Source organism: Thunnus thynnus, chromosome 3 (genome assembly GCF_963924715.1).
Source record: "Thunnus thynnus chromosome 3, fThuThy2.1, whole genome shotgun sequence".
Taxonomy (NCBI): domain Eukaryota; kingdom Metazoa; phylum Chordata; class Actinopteri; order Scombriformes; family Scombridae; genus Thunnus; species Thunnus thynnus.
Window position 1 is genome coordinate 3,980,785 of NC_089519.1, and position 23,609 is coordinate 4,004,393.

A 23,609-nucleotide genomic window follows, 5' to 3' on the forward strand; every position below is an offset into this window, starting at 1 on the left:
AGAATGGGAGTGATATTATTATTATTATTATTATCCCCTCCAGACATGTATTAGGACATATAAAATACTCTGCTTGGAACAATAATGTGTGTCTGATATGGTTTTTCCACAAAAAAGTGTAATTATCTCGTTAATATCCTAAAAAATGGCATAAACTCCTTCTCCCTCATTAAAAATTCCAGAGTCTATAAATGTATTTCAGAAGTTTAACTGTTGGACACAAGATCTCTTCTACTTTACTGCATACTGGACCAGTGTTGGCTTCCAAACTAGTTGTGATTTCTCAGATCATGCTGGTAGGCCTTTAAAATCAGATTTTCAGTGAGAGCAGAGAAACTTTCCACTTTCAGCAGATGAATGTGAAAACAGCCTTCTAGTGTCAAACTCTGCACATACATCAATCTGCACAATGAAGCTCAAACATCCAGCTGAGGGAATAAGAAGAAAAAAATATTTTTGAGTGATGGGGGAATTTAACAATAGTTTTTTGTTGTTGTTGTTTTTTTTTTTCTAAATACTTACCAGCTTATTTCTTGTTGATATGCATGGCATGTTTAATTACAACTCTGTTACAAATAAAAATGCATTTGTTCTCCACTCATAAACTCATCCATATGTATTCATATTCAGCTACACTTAGGTCTATACGGTATATGGCCTGTTTATAAGGCTGCCTGAATGCACATTATCTCTCATTTACATAAATTACCAAATACTACACCGGCTGGACAAAATGTTTTCTTAAAGATGCTCCACAAATGTCATAACTGGGGCAAAACATTTGTTGAACTGGTTAATCGGTGCTGGTCCCAGTAGGGTAAAAATCCATCTCCAGCAATAAAACAATACTAGGTACATAATCACAAAAATACTTTTGGTGGGTTATAGCGGTTCAAATGAGCCAGTGATTTTATTTTGAAGCTAAGACGCCTGTTTCCGGCCTTAATTTAAATAGTTTGATGCAGCTAGTTTCGATATGAACAAGCCAAACATTTCATGTGAATACAGTTAGATTTTGAGTGGTTCACATTTCTAATCGATGCACATCTATACTGACTATCCACACTGGATTGATACTAACCAATAAGAGTTGCATCCTTTAGGAGAAGGGGACACGCAGTAATGAGCATTAGGGTTCATTTACCCACTGTTAAAGCAGGGAATCGACAGCTACAGTTTCGATATTGTACTATGCAAATCTGCACTCATGAAAGTGTCTCTAGTATACACGATACAGCCACCAGGTGCCAAAAATCGTGTTACAAACTTGACGTTCAACCGATAAGTCAAAATAAGCGTGATATGATTTTCCCTGAGTTTAGATATTATAGATGCTGGTCTCCAATGAGAACTCTGATAACAAGTCTCCGGGCATAGTTCTGCTCCTTGGCCATATAGTTTGAACTGCATTACTACACACAGCTTTCATTCATAAAATATTTACAATGTTCTATAGAAAGGGGTCCCTACAACATGTAGGCTCAAGACAAGCAAACAGAAGAGGCACAGTGTCACCTAGTGGTCACATCCCATTTCTCCACTCCTTCATACATCAACTCCTGCATAGATATCATCTCATCTAATAAATCATGTTCATGTCCAGCTTTACCTTAAACATCAAGAAAGAAACTCTTATGTATGAATAAAATTTATTTACAAATCTTGTTTTCAAACAGGGATATTTTGTTTTTGTACTGTTTTGTACAAGAATGAAATGACTAAAAAAAAAAAAATACAAAATATCAACAAGGTAGGAATTTTCTTTTTTTTTATGTTACAAAGAGCAAATTGGACGTGTTAAAACTGGAAAGTGCTTTTGTTTTCAGGGATCTGGAAGGCATAGCCATCTGTAGTGGCCTCAGGAACCACAGACTCATCATCATCTTCATTCTGAAAGACAAAAGGAACAGAGGGAGAGACGCTTTAGAGGATTAACCAAGTCTTAGCATGTTTCGGGGATGGTTTCATAGACATGGATTAGGGAAAAATTCTGCAGACTAGGGCCATTTCTGTCAGCCAGGATGGAGTCTGTTGTGAATTGAGTGACATCAAAGGCGGTAAGGAAAATGATGTTATATTTAAACATTAAAATGAACATTGGGCCGATAGACTGAAGGTAGTCTCGCAGAAACCAGCCAACATCTAGCTCAGACTACTGTGTGTTGCAACCCCCACATTCATTCTTTGGCTACAGTAAGTAGAAAGATAAGAGGAGTAATCACACACTGCCACCCTGCTGGCTCTGCAAAGACCCATCATTTAATCTGTGGATGACTCATATAATTAACAATATGTTCTTACTACTTCCGCCACTCTTTATTCAGCAACTCAAGCAGAGCATGCATACAGACAGAAGTGGTTAGTATTTCAGTTGTAACAAAGACATCCAATCGCACCACACAATAGTCAAAATTCAGCTCATACACACATTTTGAAGATGACACGAGCGGAGATGAACAGATATAGAAAATAAATGAACTCTTAACACCTCAAATGAAGTCACTTTTGTCATTTAAGATTTTTAAAATTCAAGTTCTTGTACAAATCTCTCAACTGTGGCGTTGATCACTCTCATCATCTCCGCCTCTCTCCAACATTCATTGACTGACTGGTCTACTTTTAAAAAGGTATTGGACTAATCTATCAAAATTTAGGCAGGATTCTGTGAGGCTGCTGGTGTGAAAGGACCCCTGTTATCAGTAACACTTACCTCTTCAGAGAAGAATCTGTCTATAATGTTGAGAGAGGCCTTGTAGACAGCCTCATTATCATGCGACTGCAGCGCTTCGATCTTGTCCAAACCACCCAACTCCTCGATCATTAGGCACATTTTCTCACTCTCGCCAGTTTTGTACGCCATCTGTGGAGAAAAGGGAGAAAAAAAAATATTAAGGCTAATGGTTCCCTCGCACAAGAGATGAACCTGTGACCATTCAATTTAATCTCCGTGACTGTCAAGATAATTTAATGTATAATGCCGCAGAGATTAAATTCTGCACATCACCATGTTCCCTAATCTCAGAAACCCACGTTATAAATCTCACTTTTCACCTGTGAACTAAATACAGATGTCTGCTGGTAGAGGAGTGTGGGAGGGTTCATGTTAAGGCTATTTTGTCTTCAATCTCATACATTCCTTTCATTCTTGCAGTTCTTGGACATTATCTACCATTAGTTCTTAGACCCTGACACAGCCTGGCTCCCTGGAGACAGTTTGAATTTTACTGTCTTTTCCTTCACTTGCCAAAACCTTTGCAGTTCATCACAGTTGTCCCTTTTGTTCCTAAAAAGACTGTGCCAGTGTTCTCACATTTTTTTATCCAATTTACTTCAAATCTAATATAACTGTTTTTCAGGTTCGCTCATCAATTTGCTCGTCTCTCGTCATACTTGATGAGTGAACTCGAACAGTTTGGACTCAAAACCCGTCTTCTCTTATCTCAAGATAAAAGATAAAGAGTGTAGTGATTTGGTGTGCTTGCTTCTGCGATATTACTGCCAACAGTTTTCTAACATATGCTTGATGAAAAGTAGTTTTAAGCAGATATACAGACATTTTGAGTCTTAAATAACGTACGGTATTTTGTGACTTTTTTATACTCTGGGCGACATACCTGTAAAATATTGTAGATTGCATCCAAGATGACCAGGATGATCTTGCAGTCTTTAGCTGTCAGTAAGTTGAGTAGAGGCTCCAGCACATTGCAATGGACCAGGTAAGCCACCTGCTCCACTGTACCACCGCTGGTATAATTAGTGACAGCCCAAACTGCCTCCTTCTGGGTCTTGTAGTCTCCCTAAGCAGAAAAAACATCTTTAGGCCAGAGAAAAGTACAGAGATATACTAGAGATACTAAAAACATATAAAAGTGCTCATGAATAAAGAAAGCATGAAATCATCATAGATTAGTACCTCAGAAAATTAAATTTTATCATAAAATAAGGAAGCTGCTTAGTTGTATTTGTATGACTGGCTTGTAAATCCCTTGAATGGTGGTATTCTATGCGATTCTGTTCTTAGCACAGTAAAATACATATGTGCACCTAAAATGTGTACATAAGTATCTGCATGTTCCATATTATCGATATGCCCTTGCCCAAGTTGGTGCCCAAGTCGGTACCCAGGTGTTGCCCTGTGGCTGTTCAATTGTTCAAAATAAAGGAGGTCAATTTTCCCCACGCTGATCAATAAAATATAACTCTACCTATAATGAATGAATAAATCTTATCTGGACTCATGTAACAAGTCAGCTATATTTTATCAGCTCTTGCGCTCTGACCTGTTGGAGGATCTCCACCAAGATGGGAATCAGGCCTGCATTGATAACTTCCTGGATCTGGCAGTCCTTGCCAGCAGTGATGTTGGACACAGTCCAGGCCGCTTCTTTCTGGATGTTGGGTTTGTGGTGGCGAAGCAGGCCGGGCATCATCGACAGGGCACCCGCATTCAGCACGCACTGGGTCTGCTCGTCCGTCCCGGTCACGATATTACCCAGAGACCGCAGGGATGGCGTCTGGGAGGTGAGGGAGAGCGGGTCAGTTACTTGGATTATTCACAATTAAAGAAAAATAATATAGTAAGAGATGCTGGCAATGACAATGATGACGATAATTTAAGTCATCATTATCCGCATTTGATGTTACGATTTGGCAGACCTATCTGAAGCTACTAACAATGAGGGCAACAGCAGTTTTCAGTACACCTTTAAACAGTCATCTGTCCAACACATTTCCAGCTGTGCAGAAGTGAAGAAAGTCTTAAAAGCCTTAATTCCTATTATGTAAGATTAGATAATAGAAAAGTAAAGAGAACAAAAAGTTTAAAGACCTGAGGAGGAGGCAGAAAGGTTTTCCTTCAACTTTATAAGTCTGAACTAGACATATCTAATACAGTTGGATAGATTGGGGTGTGAGGACTGTCTTGATGAGAGAGGGTATTTCAGTAATGAGCACCATATAAAGTGGCACTAAAACTTTCATCAACCTCTATTGTGATGGCAAAAATAGAACAGAGAGCAGCTACTTCCTGATAGATGAAGGTAATCTGCTTCAGTAATTCCTTTGAAATGTTCATGTTGTACTAACTGAATATGAGGATTGTAGACTGTAGATTGTGGTGTATTACACACAGTAGTTGCAATGTCCAGGATCAGCCCCCCCCCCCCCCATATATATAGATTTTATGCTATGAGACAGTAAAAACCTCACTAGATGCACTTTTAGATGTCACAAATAGAAGTATCTATCACCACATACCACAATGGAAATCTCTCCACAGGCTAGCAGCTGTACCAGGCGGGGCACCAGGCCAGCCTGCACCACAACCTCTATCCTCTCATTGGAGCCATCAGTCAGGTAGGACACAGCCCAACAAGTGTCAGCCAGGACCTCCCTGTCATCATGGTGCAGGAGGCGTACCAGGGCTGGAAGCAGCTGTTGCACCGCTGTCAAAGGAGGTGCTGGGTTCTTGTTTCGACACAGGTTGGACAGCGTCCAGGTGATATTACGCAGGTAGCCAGACTGGTAGGGTGGATTGAAAGTCGAGTGTTATTTTAAATCATCAAAATGTCATAACATGTAAGTTGTTAAGAGTAACCATGATACTGACGAGACTCAAGTTTATTTAAAGACAGAAAGCCAAACAGAGTGAGTTCTGTTTTCAACTAGTTTTAACATTAACCCTAAAAACACAATAACCTCTGAGTCTCAAATGTGGCCAATGACTTGGAATTAAAAAAAATCCTACAACTGCACTTTAAATAAATTCTCAATAAAAAATTTACAGTGGGAGTTATTGTGCAATTTGTGCATTGAGGGTTCCCCCAGTAAATAACTGCACTGTCCAAATTACTGACTGATATTGCAAAAGGTGCATAAGCAGAATCAAAGTACCAACCCCTCTGCTGTGTTCAAAAGGCTTCTCAACAGTACATTAACTTATCAAAATGTGTAAATAGCTTCACTCCACACTGATATGCCTTGTTGACACTTGGTGATAAAACATGTTTCAGTTGAACTGAAATTGACTTTGGGCTGTTGATAACTGGAAAAGCAACTAGCAAACCACTAGAGAGGTTATCAATCTCATTAAAACCACAACAAACTACAAACAGCACAAAATATTTTTTACAGACATAAAAGGTTTAGGCAGCTTATTACACCTATTTTAAAGTCACAGTAAACGATAATTACAATCCTGTCAATACTAAATTTACATGTTTTTATCATACATTTAAAAATATTTGTTATCTTTAAATGGGTTTTTTAAGTTGCAAAGTGTGCTATACATGTTCACTTCCTTGTTGGCAATTTAATGAGGAACTTGAACCAGTTTATTTGTGTACACTAAATAAGTCTAGTCTGTACTAGAGGCATGGTAATACACCAACATCTTTATAGTCCCCCTAAAATATATGATTAGGGAGAAGAAAAATCTAATCAAACATAGACACTCGAGACTCTGAGACACTATTTGATGCTAAGTGTGAATTGGTGTCAACTGGACCTCGACAGTGTGGATGTATCCAGATAGAGCATACTAGGCCTTAGCAGGGCTGTAGTGCCATGTCACATAAAAACATCTCTTAACCCTCCTACTGTGTTAGGGTCAAATTTGACCCATTTTCAAGTTTAGATGTGTGAAACATACTTTTAATTTTATCTGATCAAAACAAGGCTTCATTACATCCTCTACAATGGCCTATTGAATACAATAAAACACATTTTGATAATTTTTCGTTTTTTTTAATGCCTATAAAAAAAAAAGTTATATCTGTTGTGTTACGGGTCAAACTTGACCCAGTTGTAATTATGGGTTGTTTATGCAGAGAAATATATAATAAATGTTGCCAAACCATCATGAATAACAAAAATAATAGTAATGAAATCCTATTACAAAATAGTATAATAATATTGTGTAATAATATTAAAATTATGTTTCATGCCAAGAAAGCATATTGACTTGAATTCAATTGTAGAGTGGCACGCAGCAAATATGATCCCACGCACACACACCCACTCTCTATTTCACTAACACCCCACAGACAGACAGACAGACAGACAGACAGACACACACACACATCTCCTGTCCCCCAGCTGTACAGCAGTATATAGGCTGCGGCTTTCTCGCACTTTATTTCTCACATCTCACCCCACACCTGGCACACACACACACACACACACACACACACACACGTTGACCTAGGTGACTTTTTGGGACAAATCTAACCATAACCATTGACCCAAAAATCTGCTTTTTACCAACTGGAGACACAGCTGTTGTTGGACAAGCCATCCCCAATTACCTGGTCTTTAGTTTGAAATTTGTATAGCAGTATATAGGCTGCAGCTTTCTCGTACTTTATTTCTCACATCTCACAATACACACACACACACAAACACACACACACACCATGGCAGAGATGACACTTGTTGTGTGACTGACCAAATTAAATTATTTTTTTGGAAATCAAATGGACTTTTCTCCTTTTTTCATAGGGAGTATATGCATTTTTAACATATAAGAAAATATAAACAAGTTATTTTGGAAATTATTTTGTTTATCAGATCATCTCAAGGTCTTACTTGCCTGATCTGTTCATGTTTTATATATATATATATCATGTATATATATTTGTGTGTGTGTGTATATATATGTGTGTATATATATATATATATATATATATATATATATATATATATATATATATATATATATATATATATATATATATATATATATATATATATGGTTATTGATGAATAATAATTCACTTAGCAGATAAAACATTTTACTGGATGATAATTTATGTTTTTTTTTTAGTGCTTGTTAATCAATTCAAACACGGGTCAAATTTGACCGACAAACACTAAAGGTGTAAACCATTTTCTAAACATTAGGAAGGTTAAAGCCAGCAGTGCAAATGATGTTTGATGGAAACTCACAGGAAAGACAGACAGGTTAGGGGTTGCCAGCAAGGCTAGGAGTGGCTGGAGAGCACCATGTTTGATCACTAGGTCTCTGTAGTTGGATCCATCACCTACGTTTGGGGGAGAAAGACATTGTCAGCAGTGCTATCATAGAACAGGAGACAGTAAATAGCAACAAAATGTTTTACATCATGAACATTACATTAGAACATTAGTAAGTGGTTAACATGAAAATGTATCATTTGGTTGAGCATTTCAGAGGTAACCTTACGTTGAAAGAAAAATTAAAAAGTATTTCACACACTCAGAGTTATTGAGTATTGTCAGCCTACAGTACCTGCAATGTTACCAAGGGCCCAAATGGCTTGCTCGCTAATGTGCGGGTGGGGTGATGTGACAAGGCCGATAAAGGCTGGAATGGCCCCTCCTTCCACTACGGCGGTGGTCTGGTCTGAGGTGCCTGACGCGATATTGGTTAGAGCCCAAGCTGCCTCAAACTGGATGGGAGGGCATTCGGTCAATGCCAGAAATTTAACAAACTTTGGAATAAGGCTGGCAGCAATGATGCTGTCAATGGGTGGGTGCTTTTCTCTGGAGAGGAGTTTTCTGTATATCAGGTGGGAAAAAACACAGATGGAAAGTTAATGAAGGTAAAGTAACTTCCTGGAATGAAAATCAGAGTGACATCACCTTTGGCTGTCCGGAATGTGTGTGATGAAACACATTTATTACATTAACATATTAAAAACTATTATTATTTTACCTGGCTGCCTGTGTGGCCTGCAGCTGATGATCTATATTCTGGCTGTTTACACCTGCTACAATCTCCTCTACAGACCAGTGCTGAGGAGGCTACGGACATGGAAACAGAAGAGGATTACTTGAATTGCCTTACAAACCAGGGTCAAACAGAAGTTAAGAATAACTCAACACAACACTGGAACATACCTTGAATATATTTAGGTGGGAGTTACAGAGTCAGGGCAAGGCAGATCAATTGCAAAAAGGAAATTCTACACAGACTTGACCTAATATTTCCTGGTTGTTGAGACTATCACGTATTCAAATTCAAAGCCTTTAAAACATGGTAGATCATTAATTCTGTGACTCCCATAAAGTGACTCTTCTTGAGCTAGGCAAGTTTATTTGTGTAGCACAGTTCAACAACAAGGCAATTCAAAGTGCTTTATAGAGAGCATAAAAAGGCATCTTTTATAGACAGAATATAAAAGCAACACAAGGAAATGTAAAGAGACATTTAGATTCAAGCTACAGTGCAGTGTAAGATGTTAACCCCCTCAAATTTGGTTCAATAAAAGGCTGCGGCAAACAGAAAAGTCTTCAGCTGTGATTTAAAAGAACTGAGATTTGCAGCAGACCTGCAGTTTTCTGGGAGTTTGTTCCAGATATGTGAAGCATAAAAACTGAAAACTGCTTCTCCATGCTCAGTTTTTACTCTGGGGACAGAAAGGAGACCAGTCCCAGACAACCTAAAAGGTCTGGATGGCAGCAGTAGCAGTAGATCAGAAATTGTTTTTCAGCCCTAAACCCTAAACAGCAGTATTCTGAGAGCAGCAGTATTTCTTTGACAGACAGGAAGCAAGTGTAAAGATCTGAGAACTGGAGTGACATGATACACTTTCTTAGTCTTAGTGAGGATTCGAACAGCAGTGTTCTGAATCAGCTGCTGCTGTCTGATCAATTTTTTGGCAAGACCAGCAAAGACACCATTACAGTAGTAAAGTCTACTGAAGATAAATCTTTGTCGAGTCATCTATGAGTATTTGAAACTGAAACTGAAAACCTTCAAACTGTTATCACTAGGCAGACACTTGAGTTTGCCCCAAGTTTATCATTGACCTTCAGCCGCTGTATGCAAACAGAGTTGACCTCCTTTCATATGGGCGTTAAGGTTTCAATTTGACTCTCTTCCTCTCGACGTAGTATCAGGTGTTGGTGTAGATGCTGGTGTAGCTCATCTACACCAGCATCTACACCAGCACTAAATTATATAATCAAATGTTTTGGGCATGGAAAACACATGGAAACCACCGGTATTTCTTTCAGGTGCGTCCTGTTTACTCTCCCCAGCCAAAATAAAGTAGCTAGTGTGTGAGACGGGCAGTAGAAAAATGACCAAGAGCTCATCAGCGGCTGTCTAACGTTACCTGTGCGTTTGGATCCTGCTCTTGGAGAGGAGAAGTCGGCTCGTCCAGAAGGCTGTGGACATTTCTCCTCTTGAGGATCTGGTCATCCTTCTTTGCTTTCCGGAGCTCCACGTTGACTTCCGCTCTTCTGCGCCGTAGCTCCTGAAACAGCCGAAGCCCATAAAAACATGAGACACAATTAATCACACAATCAGTTTTTCTAATGCCTGGTGGTCGACATTGGCAAAGGGTATTGTGAACGCCTGGGCTTACGTTGGCATCTTTCCCCTTGTTTTTGAACTGGTTGAGTCGAGCTCCGCTGTCGTTGCCAGCTGACATTCCTGACCGTTGAGCAAGACAATCGATTCCACTATAAACAATTCCTGTAAAAAGACGATAATTTAACGTTAGGAATAAAACGGTCGAGCCAACGGCTGCCTTCTCTGGTTAATGTTATGTTAGCTGGCTAGCAGTCGGTGTATTAGCTTCAGTTAACCGGCCGCTCGTCGAGAAGCCAAGCCGGTTATCTAACACCATGTGGCCCATAACGTTACAGCACACGGAGGCTCCCCGGAGCCCGTCTGTTAAACCCACACCCCAAAAACCGGCTGAAACTCATAGAAACAAAGACTATACCCTGAAATGATGAGTAAAAACAATTACCGGAAACAATTACAGTTATTGAAATTAGTTTCAAAGATACATTTCGCGACAGAGCATGTGCTGCGTGCTTACCTTACAGATTTCTTGTATTTTTTTTCTACAACAGCCGTGACGTCATGTATATACCGCCCTATTTTTCTCTGACTTTTGATTGGTCACTTGGACTATAAGCACCACCCCCACTGCCCACCATTAAAAGAACGCATCAAACAACAAAGCCGTTGTCAAAGGCAACCGCCTTCAATATCGCGAGATAATACGACCACATCTTGTAGGCTGGCTGGTTCTCATTTCAGGCAATTTGGTGTATATCTGACACACCTATTGTACCGTGGCTAACGTTTATTATACGTAACAAAGTATATATTCAATCTAAAATGCGTAGACGCGAATCTTAGTACTGATTTTAACAGTGATAACACGTGTTTTTCTTTTCTAGCGACGTAATGACCCAGTGGCCTAATGGATAAGGCATCAGCCTCCGGAGCTGGGGATTGTGGGTTCGAGTCCCATCTGGGTCGCATTTAACTTCCTTTTCAGGGGTCAAAATAGGAGTCGTGTCGCCAAAAGAAATGTCCACGATGAATAATAGAAATGTCTTGCAAAATTCTGGTAACAGTGAAGGTTGACTACACTGTGTCGGTCACAAAGTGAATAAAAACCTTAGCAGCGTTTTTTCACCCGGCATTCCTGCTAGATAATTATGTATGAAACCGTGAAATAATAATAATTTAATTTAACATTTAATTTGTACTTCACCTGTTATTTGCACTGAATCTCAATGTGCTACATGCTACGGCGTTAAAACATGTAACATACAACATAAAGAAAATAACAAAGCCTTCCTGAACAGAAAGTCCAAGGTCTGTGCTACAGCCAAGCAAAATGGGCTCTTTATGATTTGAGTCTCAACTATCCATGATAACTGAGGTCAAGTAAAACGCAAACGGCAGTAAAGCCGAACAATTCTGTCCGACGTTTAACTTCTATTAAGGCGCTTATTTTGCGTACGAGTAGCCACAAAATACATGAATTGTATTTGGTTAGGACACAATGTCTCTGCTTTTTGTCACGATTTTTGTCACGTGCAGTTTTGTCTGATTCCCCTATTCTGTCTTGTTGTGAGGAAAAAAATGGAAAAGTCTAAACAAAATGAAAAATGAGAGGAACCCCTCGTCAAAAAGTCCAATAGGATTGCAAAAGGAATTTTCAATTAAAGATTCTACTTGATTTTGGAACCAGTCCTATCGGATTTATATATGATTAATCTACAAAAATCCTATAAGAATGTCCTATAGGATTAAATCTTATAAAAGTCCAAAAGGATCATGAGTTCCAAAATGTTATACTCCTATAGGATTGACTATAAATGATTATAATTTATAATCCTATAGGATTATAGGTTTGTTTGTACTATACGGTGCATAAAATATGGTGCAAAACTAGTAAAGACGTTAAATTAAAATAAAAATGCAGCTGCAGCATGATTCTGGGAGGATTCAGCTCTCCAATCCTGTAGAGGGCAGCAACATACCAGCACATAAAGCTTTCATGTTTTTATGTAAAGCTGAAGAGATATAATAGTAGTAAAAGCCTCAGTATGGATTGCTGAAGATGAGAGGTGTGTCTGTAGTACTACAATGGGTTTCTGTTTGCTTCAGTTTGGTCATTGTAGTCTCAAAGTACTTAGTTTTTAAAAGTATGTTTTATTACGAATATCAACCTGTCACTACTAGTTGTATTTTTGTTTTGTTTTTGTTGTATCTATTTATTTTAAGTATTTTCTTCTCTTTCTTCAACACTTTGCAATATTATGATGTTAAATACTGTTTTTAAGTTGTAATATTCATCATACTTATATATATGTTGTCTGGCTGTCCCAATTTATGTTCTAATTGTTGCAATAAACAATAAAAACTGAGACCACTTAGGAACAATTAACACAATCATTTCACGTTCATTTCTGTTGTTTTTAGAGCTGTATGGTCACTATATTATTATTTGATTGAATCAGTTATTATTTGATCGTATTTCTCAGTCTAGTAAAGCACTTTGGTCGACTTTTGTTGTTTTTAGATGTGCTCTGTAAATAAATTGACTTGACTATATTTGTTAAAATATTTACCGGAAGTGTTAGTATGCGGTCATATTTGCATTGACGCTAATTTGACGAATTGAACGTTGTGCTGCAGTTCGTCACTGTGACCACTGGATGGCAGTGAAGACTCATGATTATATAGAGTAAAGACGAATGATTTCTTTAATACGTTCATCTACTTTACACATCAGCAGATAAACTGACCCGCAGTCGCTTGGCTACACCTGACGAATTGTGTTTTCTTAAGTATTTTACAATAAAAATTCAAATTTCCAAAACCAAGTAAGTAAACTATAATGACTGCAGAGGATTTTAAACAGTCTGTCAGACACAAAATACCGAAGTTCAGACATTAAATCCTACTTTGAGAAAAATATCTGCACAGAGCAACATTCCTCCTCTTTTATTATAAACAGTAATATGAGCTTTGTTTTAATTTAGAACGCATTTATGAATGAAAGGAGTGTCATGTCACAGTGTTTATTTCTGTGTTTGGGACGTCCCACCTCCCTCTGCATCCCATCCCATCTCATTCCTATACGGGCTGTATAAAAATCGCAGGGATCCCAGTTCTGAAGCAGACCTCTGAGCTTGTCCCCACAGAAAACCTCCAGGATGACTGGGATTACTCTCTTCCTCTTGTTTCTGGTGTTTCCTCTTTATAAGACAGAGGAGCATGTCGTTAACGGTGAGTGTAAAAACTTTTCTTTCTTTCTTTCTTTTTTTTTTAAATAATTGCAGTGACATTTTTATGTGTTAAAGGAAAAGCTGATTTTCCTACACCTATATGCTCACTTGTTAATGTACTTGTGGCTTTTTAAACGAGGTAAATGATGGAAATTATCACTACAGCATTCTCTGATGTAGTTTATTATTTTCTGATTTTTCCCTCATTAATACAATATCTATTACATTAGTTTTATTCTGTTATGTGTCCGACATATTTCTGTAAAAACCACAAACTAAACTATTTTGTTGGCTTAATTCCCATACGGAAACTTTACATGCTAAAACAATGATTAAGTAACAGTTGACTTGTGGCTCAGTTGATCATTTTGATGGATTGGGGTTTTTTATGACTTTGGTTCACTTTAAAGCTGTAGATTCTTATCAAGTTATTATTTTCCAACCCACGCATACTGAGGTTAATGTGAGTCATATTGTAGAATAAAGTGCCATGTTCTCATGATGAAAGTCAGTGATAAACCTCCATTTGAGGTACTAATAAAAAGTGAGACCAAGATATGTAAGTTTCAAGGAATATCCTCAGTTATTATGTAAGTTAAATGATTCAACCTACTGTAGAAGAGAAGAGAGGCTTGATACTGCAAGATAATATATAAAAATGTAGAATATGTCCAACTAAAGTGCAATTTTTTTGTCTGTTTTAACTCCAGAGTTGTACACTCTTATAGAAAAGGGTCAGAGCAGCTTTGCAGATCCAGCTTCGAGCAACCAGAGCAGGCTGGTGGTTAAAGAGCCCTCCCTGCCCATCAATGAACTTCTAGAGAAGAGCAGCAGGACCGGCGAGTCAAAGTTCAACCTCCATCCTCTACCCTCTGCCGTTTGGCCCAAGCACAGTGACCTGGCTCCCATCCCTCGCCACCACAGTCCCCACAACAAGAGCAAGAAGGGCCTCAAGAGCGACCGTCTGGTAGAGCTCAACAGTGAGAAAACCAGAGGAGAAGTTGCTGGTCTGCTTCCCAAAACCCTGCTGACAGGAGCTACAGCCACCGCCGCCAACCGCACCGTGCAGAGGACCAGCCAGGACACGCAGTCGAGCATCAGTCCTCCTCAGCAGACTGAGCCAGAGGGACACCCCAACTCCAGACCCAGGGGTCCACCACACCCGCAGCCTGCTCAGCCGCACCAGCCAGCCCCTTCCCCACGCAGAGATCCCCCCAACCGACGGCTGGACCCAGAGGAGAACCGCCCGGGGAAGTCCAGCCTCTACCAGTCAGGTATCGGTGCAGCACCCCGGAACAACAGCCGCCCATCTGTCATCTTCAACCGGCGCTCCTCCAGCCTGCTTTACCAGTTCGACATCCTGAGGCGAGGTACGGGAGGATTTGTTGTATCCTGTCCCTGGAATCTGACCTGCGTATTAATATTGACTAATGAGCTTTATGGTTGAGCCGTATCATTTTCTAAACTCCAGTAGGTTATATCTCAGATAAGATTGAAATCATGCAAGAGTTTGGCCAGCTGGGAAAATCTTTCAGTATCACAGTACAATAATCTGTGCTTTGTGGCCTTTAAAATACTATGTGACATAATCACAGAGACAAAAACAACATTTTTGTATTAGTTACAGACTGAAAAAAAAGCTGCATTTGGATTTAATTTTGTCAAATGTAACATGTACTTGCTGCAAAGTCAAAAAGTAAAAACTACTCAAAAGTCAAATTTGAAAGGGTGTCTTGGTGGCCTAGGGCAGTGGTTCTCAAACTTTTTCACATCAAGGACCCCTGGACTGACACAAATTAGACCACAGACCCCCATCTGATAAGATTTTTGCTTTTAGATGTTTTATTATAGAAAGTTTATGAAGGCCATGACCAAAATAGATAGAATGCATTCTCTCATTGTGTTACTCATGGATGGAATTATAGTGAAGATAAAGTATTCCCCCTTTTTGCTGGGAAACCCCTGGAACCCCCTCAAGGACCCATGGGGATCCCTGGAACCCACTTTGAGAACCACTGGCCTAGGGGTTTAAGAAGGTTCGACTTCAGACAGGGGCCCTTGTTGCATATCCTCCCTCATCTCTCTTCACACATCTCATCACTCTCCACAAAAGCCATACAATGACATCATATATACTGACACACAGTAGTTCACACACTACATTGGAGAGTTATAATGACAGTGATGGTTTAGATGGAATTTAGATGGAAAATATAACACAGAGATGTGATCCCATCACATACTCCTCCTCCAGTCCCCTGCAGAGGAATGCGACGCCCAGGTTTTGTAATGACAACCTTGTCCTTTCTAATGACGCTGGAATGAGAGTCTGGCTCCGTAGGGGCACAGCAGACAGTCACTCTCTTTTCTTCTCATCCCTCTATCCTGTCCTCTGCTTGTCGTCTCTGCAGAGCCCGACTTCACACATGATGCCTTCTGCATGAGTGAATGCAGGAAGGAGAAGGAGGAGAGAGAGTATTACTGCTACAGTGAGTTTGGTATGTACCCAATGTGAGAGACTGATCAACAGATTAAGATTAATTATTAGAGTTTGATGTAATGTATGTATGTATATGGCAGTTCAATAGCAATTTTACACATTTTACTCAATTAGGTCATTATTGTTTACTTTTATAACCAAGCAAACACTTGAATAATAATACTAATAATGGGTTATGAGAGTTCTGAGAACACATTTTAGCCACAAATCTTGAAAATTGTTCATCCAGAATTTAATTGATCACATTTATTTCTAAATCCACAGTTATGATGGGATGAATTTCCAACATTTTGATGTCTGCAATGTTTTTCATGTCCCCCAAACAGCTGTCAACGGGATTGTTCATGACATCGACATGTTGCGTAAAGGAATACGCCTCATTACACTGATGGTGAGCAGCGACGGCTTCTACAAGATGAGTCGTCTCTACGTGACCCCGGACAGCTTCTTCTTCAAAGTTCGCCTTCTGGTCTTGGACACCTACAAATGCAGCAAGCCCTGCCCGGATATCAAACTGGGTGAGTTTAGCAGTGAAGCTCTGGAGCCTTGTAAAACATAACATCTGACTTCATTTTAAAGGTTGCCAATTTGAACACAGAACGTAAAAGAATAAAAGTGTTAAGTCCATGTCCAAAGGCTTTGTTGTGCAGTTTTAGCTCTCCATGGCTAATTACTGTGTACATATTAATTATATTACTTTGTTGTTGGTTAACTTGTGTGGTTAATTAATGCATAAAAAGAAAAAAATATAATTTGATTGATGGTCATATTTTTAGAGTTTAGCTGTTAATATCACTGGACCCATCTATGGATGCTTTCCAAGATTTTATTTAAAGGACCAGTGTGTAGAATTTAGTGGCATCTAATGGAACAGACTTGGCAGAAATGGAATTTGATATTCATAAATTTGGTTTAATTAGTGTATAATCCCATGAAAATAAGAATTGTTGTATTTTCATTACCTCACAATGAGCCCTTTATACCTACGTAGAGAGTGGGTCCCCTTCTACGGAGGCTGCCATTTGCAGTGCCATGTTTCTACAGTAGCCTAGAATGGGCAAACCAAACACTGGCTCTAGAGAGGACCTTTGATGTTTTTCATGAGTTTCGTGGCCACTGTAGGTTCTCCTACATGCTTTGAAGGGGAGGGGGAGGGGAGGGGTATTCAGTTGGTTGCAATCTGCAACCTCACCACTAGATGCCACTAAATTCTACAAACTGGTCCTTTAAGACAAAAGTTACATATTATGGGACATGAATGCAGAGTTGAATCAATCATAAAATACGTACAAACAGCCCTCAAGACCTATAAATTATAAAGTCTATAACAAATATCTCTGTGTGAGTATTCTTATATCAGCAGAAGCAGTAACATCTACCTCATTTTGTGCAAACATGAGATTGTTTGACTTACCCCATTTTCACTCCAACATTCCTTATGTTTGTTCCCAAGGGACCAGATACATCGTAATGGGTCAGATCTATCACCGGAGGCGCCATCTTCCCAACGATCTCCTGAATCTGCTGGGGGGTAAACTGAAGCCTGGGGATGGACTCCTGAGAAGCAACAACTACGTGAAGAGATTCAACAAACGGAGGCATCAGAAAGCCCTGGAGGCCACCCGCTCCAGGTGTAGGTGAACCCAACATGAGACTATATCGCCCCCTGCTGCAGGGGAAGAGACATTGCAGCTTATGTGAACTGATCATAACCAGCCCCCTCAGTATTGTGCAGGAAGGAAGACATTTTGCGAAAAGGAATGGATTTACTTTCATATGGACTGCGATGATGTATCATAACCCATGTTCATCTTTTTTTACTCAACTGTAAAATTGACAAAAAAAACCTACCTATCTTGGGGTCTCTTTGATTGAAAACAAAGGGAGTGTCCATTGATGTAATGTTTGGGGCATCAAACAAGGGTGTCTCCTCAGCCCAATATCATTTTCTCAAAATCGCTGATATTGACAACTCTACTCGAACTCCTCATTCGTTCATTCATTCATGGCGGGTACATGAATTCCCTTAAAAAGGCATCAAATTGGCACACATCAAAAGGGAAATCTGGCTTATCTGCAGCACATTCTTCTTTTTAGCATGAAATTAATTTATAGAAATGTAACATCTTATTATCTTGCATGAGCATTAAGCAGCTGTGGCTCCTGATGTTTAGGCAAGTGCCTTGTATAGAAGCGCTATTGGCATGTGAATGGGCAAATGAGAGGCACATTGTAAAGCACTTAGAGACGAAAGCGCTATGTTAAAGCCATAGTGTGGGACTTTTACATATAAACGAACTTCTGTTACATTCAAGCCCTCGCCAAATGAGTTCACACAATACTGATTAAACCTCACTGCCAGATAAATCTGTATTTGTCAGTATAGCAGGGTTTTTAAGTCTGGACGTTCTTGCACTGGCGGGATAATGCTTTCTGCTCATGCTCTATGGGCAGAGCAAGCGCACCAGAGACTTCCGCCGGCAAAGCTGACTAACTTCTGGTTAGCTCTCTGCTAACTTGAACAGGAATAAAATAATTAAATCATGCGGTTCTTCTAGACTTTCCAAATGTTATCGAACTGAAAGGATCAAATTCTGATAGTGAAATGAGTCATTTCAGGGGGTTGCGTGATGCTCAAAACAATTTATCCACAGTTTTACAGCCACAACAGTAGCGATGGAGTACAGAGGAGCCTATGACGTATGTACGTGACGTGACGATAGTGTTTTGGTAATTACTCTTACTGCCAGAAGGGGAAGACAAAAGTTACGCACTACAGGTTTAATGCACTTCATTTACCAGCATTCATGTGGCCATTTTTCTGAGTTATTAATGTGCATGAATCAAGCTTATATTTGTCTTGAGCCAGAAACATGGCCAGATCCAGCCTCTGTATCGGCACTATAATCCAGGAAGCTCTTTTACACACTAAAGAGGAGAAACTTATTTTCCGTATAAACAAATTGGCTTTTTAAAATAATCACAAATAATTTTATGAAACGTGGGAGCCTCCGCTGTGATCGTACATATTCAGAATTTTAAATCTAGTTGATTCCTTTGATGAATATATGATGCATTTAAATTGAAATGAATACAAAATGTTGTATTGCACTGAATTGTTTTGCAACACCCAGTCTGGCGCATTTTGTCACTGTGGTTGCTGTTGGTTAGCAGGAAATGCACTATTAGTGTTTAAAGGACCAAAGGGAGGGAATGAAGAGTCTGAAAAAGGAGCAGCACCAAACCACAGTGGAGGAGGAGGAGGAGGAAGGAGGAAGGAGGAAAAGGGAGAGAGAGAGAGAGAGAGAGCGCACAGGACCTTTGTTTGTCAGGAGAGCGACTTATTTTTTTAACTTTAATTATGTGTCCACGATGAAATGTCTGCCTGAGTAGACTGGGACATCAAAGGGGGGCTTGCTGAATGAGGAGGGGGTGAGTTGTTGTAGGGACTAAGCCATAAATCTAATCACAGGAATCTGATCCTCTCCACACCTGGATACATGACTCGGAAAAGTGCCTCCGTCACAGCTCCTCTTTGGGATGGCTCTTGTTTTCTTGCTTACACACAGACACGTAGTCCTCTGGGAAGGCCAAAGCTGAAAAGGGGAATTTCAAGGCAGAATCAGAGGAAGAGGGAGGTGGGGGAAGGTGGACGAGGATTAAAGAGGGTTATATAAAATGACAAAGGGAGAAAAGAGGGGTGTTGGATCTGTCTTTCTGTTCCCAAAGGGATAGCTTCTTATTTAATCAGAAATCCCTGGCTTGATTGCAGTTCAACCCTGAGCTCATGCTTTTTATGAAAGGGAAAAGATTTGCACTGAACGCTGACATTGCTTTACTATTCATGAACCCAATAAAAATGTGTATTTGTTTTGTACTCAACGACCCCGTGAGAAATTTATTTGTCTTTAAAACAACTCCTCCACTCACGCTATCACTATACATCTGCCCACAGACTGGGAGGATATCTTCAACATTGTTCCTCATTTTCTTTCCCAGTGATTGCATGAGAAAAGCCTGCAAGTAAGTAAGACACTCTAATTAGAGTTTAACAACCGTGGTCTCCATCTGGCCTCTGGGAAGAGAGGCTGACTTGAGAACTTGGATGTTGAGGCAGGGGCAGGGCTGAGCCTCTTTTTCCCCCCTCTTGTCCGTCTGTCAGCTCGGCCGCTCGGTTCCCAGGCTCGAAGAAGCCTCTATCTGGGATCAGCGCTGGAGGGAGCAGATGCAGGCGGGCAGGAAACAGGAGCCTGCTCCACATCTTGGGTACTATCGCAGCGGGAGGACATTCCTCATCGCAGAGGATGTAAAGGAGGAGGAGGAGGGAGAGAAGGGGGGATATCTCCAAGTTGCTTCCTGTGTGATAGCCCCCAAGCCACAAGGGGTGAGTGAGACAGAAAGAGACAAGGGTGGTGGATTGAAACCACTTTGGGTTTTTCTGTGGTGCTTTCAGCGTCCATGAAACACTTTGGATTTCTCTCGGGGGGTTTAAGACAGGGAGGTGGGCGGAGAGGGTTGAGAGAGGAGAGTGAAAGGTCAACCTTGATGGTGGCTCTTATGTGTACTGTTGGTAATTTGATCACAGTAAGCGTTTGTATGAGCGTGTCGGGGTCATGACCTTGTCTTTCAATGCTCACAAGTAGCTTTCCTGAAAGCTCCAGATAATTGTCGAGAGTTAAGCTACGGATTTCAATTTGCCATGCACAGCCAGATTAACTCACTAAGGGACCCTGGAGCAAAAACCAGTTGTGGGCCCTCATTGATTCCCCTTTTTTCTCCCAGACTCACTCTGTGCATTGTGTCTGCATGCACCAAGCAAGCACAGGATATAAAGGCATTAAAGGTACATGCACAAGATCGGGCCTTAAGAATTCATGTGCTTTAGGAGTGCATACAGTATTAAAAACAAATTAAATTAAATTATCACCTGTTGTAACAACTATCAAAACATAACAATTAGCCGCTGAGAGGGCTAATGTAGGGAGGTCTGTCTGACACACTGTGTCCGAGCAAAAGCAGTCCGTAGCTGCATTTTTGTTGTTTATTGACACACATATAAAAATACTTTTATGATACAAGATGCTCTGCATAGATGTTGTGGCAAAAGTGGACAAAAAGGATAGCGGTCAATAGAAAATATCAGCTACTCACCCTCTCTCTGTTACAAACTAAACTGATAACAAGCAGGTGCAGGTGTGCCCTGGTGACACACACACACAAATACCATTGGTGATTGAGTGAGTGAGTGGGTGTGCAACCCAAATACATCTCTTGCTCCTACATTCCGGCCCCTAATTATTCTAACAATAATTACAGAATAATTTGTGTAGAGTACATATGATCAAGGTGAACAGTTCAATTCCAATGTCCTTCACTCCAAGGTCTTCAAGCTTCTCGGGGTAAAAAGTTACCAGCACATAGTCAGCTGAGAGTGATCTTTACCTCCACTTTTAAAGTCACATCCAAAGTCGGTCATGTCAAAACAAGTCATGTCAGAAAGTATCCATCAGGACTCCCTGGCTTCCTGAAGAAGACAAATCTTTTTGACAGGCCCATCCAGACAGCTTGTCCTGGTCTTGATCTTTGCTTGCCATAAAAGTCCTCTCTTATCTGGAACAGCTTCAATAACTCTCCCCATGATCCAAGAGTTGAGTCATCCACGATGAGTACAATGTCTCCAGGAATTAAATTGTGCTTGACTCTGATCCACTTTTGATGTTCCTGAAGCTGCAGTAAGTACTCCCTCATCCATCTCTTCCAAAACAAATTGGACATATCCTGCACTTGTCTACATCTGCAGACAGCAGAAGCAGAAGGTGGTTGGGAGTCAGAGCCTCTAGGTTACTAGGATCTGTGGATGCCTTTGTTATTGGTCTGCTATTAAGAATAGCTTCTACTTCACAGAGCACTGTATGGAGACCTTCCTCATCAATAGTTTTTCACCCTTAAAATAGAGTTGAGGACCTTCCTAATGGAGTGAATTAGTCTCTCCCATGCTCCTCCATGATGGAAACCAGTTGGAGGATTAAATGTCCACCTAATACTTCTCTGTAGGAGTTCCTCATGGATCTGAGAATGATTCCATTGTTCAGTAGTACTCCTCAACTCTCGGTTGGCACTGACAAAGTTGGTCCCATTGTCTGAGTGGAGTTCTTTGACTTGTCCTCATCTTGCTATAAAGGCATTGATGAAGGAATCAGTATCCACTGATGCTGCTACTTTGATATGCACAGCTCTTAAAGCTAAGCATGTAAACATTACTCCATACCACTTGACTTCTTTCAAGTTTCACATCAAATGGACCAAAACAATCTACTCCTACTGAGGTAAATGGTGGTTTATCTGGAGATATCCTATTGCATGGCAAATCTGCCATCTGTTGGCTGCCCGGAGGTCCTTGTACCTGTTGACATACAACACATTTTGCTAAGATCTTTCTTATAGCCACCCCGGCACCAGGAAACCAATACTCCTGGTATAGCCTTGCCATCATGTGGGTTCTGCCACTGTGACCTACTTCCTTATGCACTTATCTTAGGATGATGTTAGAGATATGTAGATCTTTGGCCAGTATGACTGGATGCTTTGACTCTCCAGGCATAGCTGCCCTACTAAGCTGTCCACTGACTCTCAAAATACCATCTTTGAGCACTGGATTGAGTTTGTATATTTGGCTTGTCCGTTTCACATTCTGTCCCTTTCGGAGGCTGGAAAACTCCTCTGGGAATCTTTTCCTTTGACAAGATCTGATTATTTCCAGCCTCGAAAAGGGACAGAATGTGAAACAGACAAGCCACATATACAAACTCAATCCAGTGCTTGAAAGATGGTATTTTGAGAGTTGGTGGATGGCTTAGTAGGCCACACTGTGATCCTGGACTCTTCAGCCCCCCTGAGGGTCTGGGACCCTGGGGGCAATCCCCTACTTTGTCTGTTTGGTAATCTAGCCTTGTTACCATGCAGTTATTCCCTGACAAATTATCTCTCAAAAATTAAGAATAAAAATGAAAAACACATGAATGAAGCAAAAATACTGTAATTATACAATCTTAAACTGTGTTACTTATGCAAAGTGATATGAATTGCTGATGCCAATAGAAAGTAAGCAAGACACCATTTAATCTGTATTGTGGTGTGCTCCAAGGTTCTGTCCTGGATCCTATTCTGTTTGCCTTGAATACGCTTCCCCATGAGCATTTTAAAGGTGTCTCCCATCACTGCTATGCATGATATTCAATTATACATCTCACTTAAGATTCATAATGTTGCCATATTACAGATTTTATTTGACAGCCTAATCTCTTTAAATCTCAGTGGTTACATCTTCCCTCAAAAATCCAGGTGTCATTTGACCATGTAATGTGTTTGATTTGTTCCTGTTTTTATTGTGAAACTCAGTTCCATTATGTCTCAAGCCAAGATGGAGATGATTATTCAGGCTTTTATTTCATCCTGTCTCGACAGTTGTAGCTCCCTCTTGACCTCCTTTAGCAAAACATCCCCGGATTTTGCACAAACGTTCCAAAATAGCGAAAGGTTTCGTAACACTGATCTTTGTTTTTGTATACTTGGCTTCCCATGAAAT

The 23,609-nt window shown here is 40.1% G+C and overlaps 2 protein-coding genes, 1 long non-coding RNA gene and 1 other non-coding gene across 5 annotated transcripts; 2 read left to right on the forward strand and 2 right to left on the reverse strand.

The window, feature by feature from the left end:
- Positions 1-1,630: 1,630 nt before the first annotated feature.
- Positions 1,631-10,893, reverse strand: LOC137175593 (importin subunit alpha-1-like). The gene is made up of 11 exons (XM_067581364.1): positions 10,812-10,893; positions 10,350-10,459; positions 10,098-10,238; positions 8,693-8,781; positions 8,267-8,535; positions 7,945-8,039; positions 5,257-5,520; positions 4,281-4,514; positions 3,615-3,797; positions 2,711-2,860; positions 1,631-1,890 (listed from the first exon to the last, which is right to left on the reverse strand). Exons 2-11 carry the CDS (start codon positions 10,413-10,415, stop codon positions 1,798-1,800), a joined length of 1,584 nt encoding a protein of 527 aa, XP_067437465.1. The 5' UTR covers positions 10,416-10,459; positions 10,812-10,893; the 3' UTR covers positions 1,631-1,797.
- Positions 10,894-11,187: 294 nt separating this feature from the next.
- Positions 11,188-11,260, forward strand: trnar-ccg (transfer RNA arginine (anticodon CCG)). Its single transcript has one exon. It is a non-coding gene; the product is annotated as a tRNA-Arg (tRNA).
- A 1,774-nt stretch (positions 11,261-13,034) lies between these two features.
- LOC137175599 (UPF0450 protein C17orf58 homolog) lies at positions 13,035-19,901 on the forward strand. 2 transcript variants are annotated; one of them, XM_067581375.1, is made up of 5 exons: positions 13,035-13,525; positions 14,235-14,894; positions 15,936-16,022; positions 16,351-16,542; positions 17,478-19,901. In XM_067581375.1, the coding sequence occupies exons 1-5, from the start codon at positions 13,453-13,455 to the stop codon at positions 17,663-17,665; spliced, it is 1,200 nt and encodes a 399-aa protein (XP_067437476.1). In that variant the 5' UTR covers positions 13,035-13,452; the 3' UTR covers positions 17,666-19,901. The 2 variants fall into 2 exon arrangements, with proteins under 2 accessions (XP_067437476.1, XP_067437486.1); XM_067581385.1 differs by having other exon boundaries at positions 14,235-14,798.
- Positions 16,240-17,570, reverse strand: LOC137175610 (uncharacterized). Its single transcript, XR_010925659.1, has 2 exons — positions 17,439-17,570; positions 16,240-16,522 (listed from the first exon to the last, which is right to left on the reverse strand). It is a non-coding gene; the product is annotated as an uncharacterized lncRNA (long non-coding RNA).
- Positions 19,902-23,609: the final 3,708 nt, after the last annotated feature.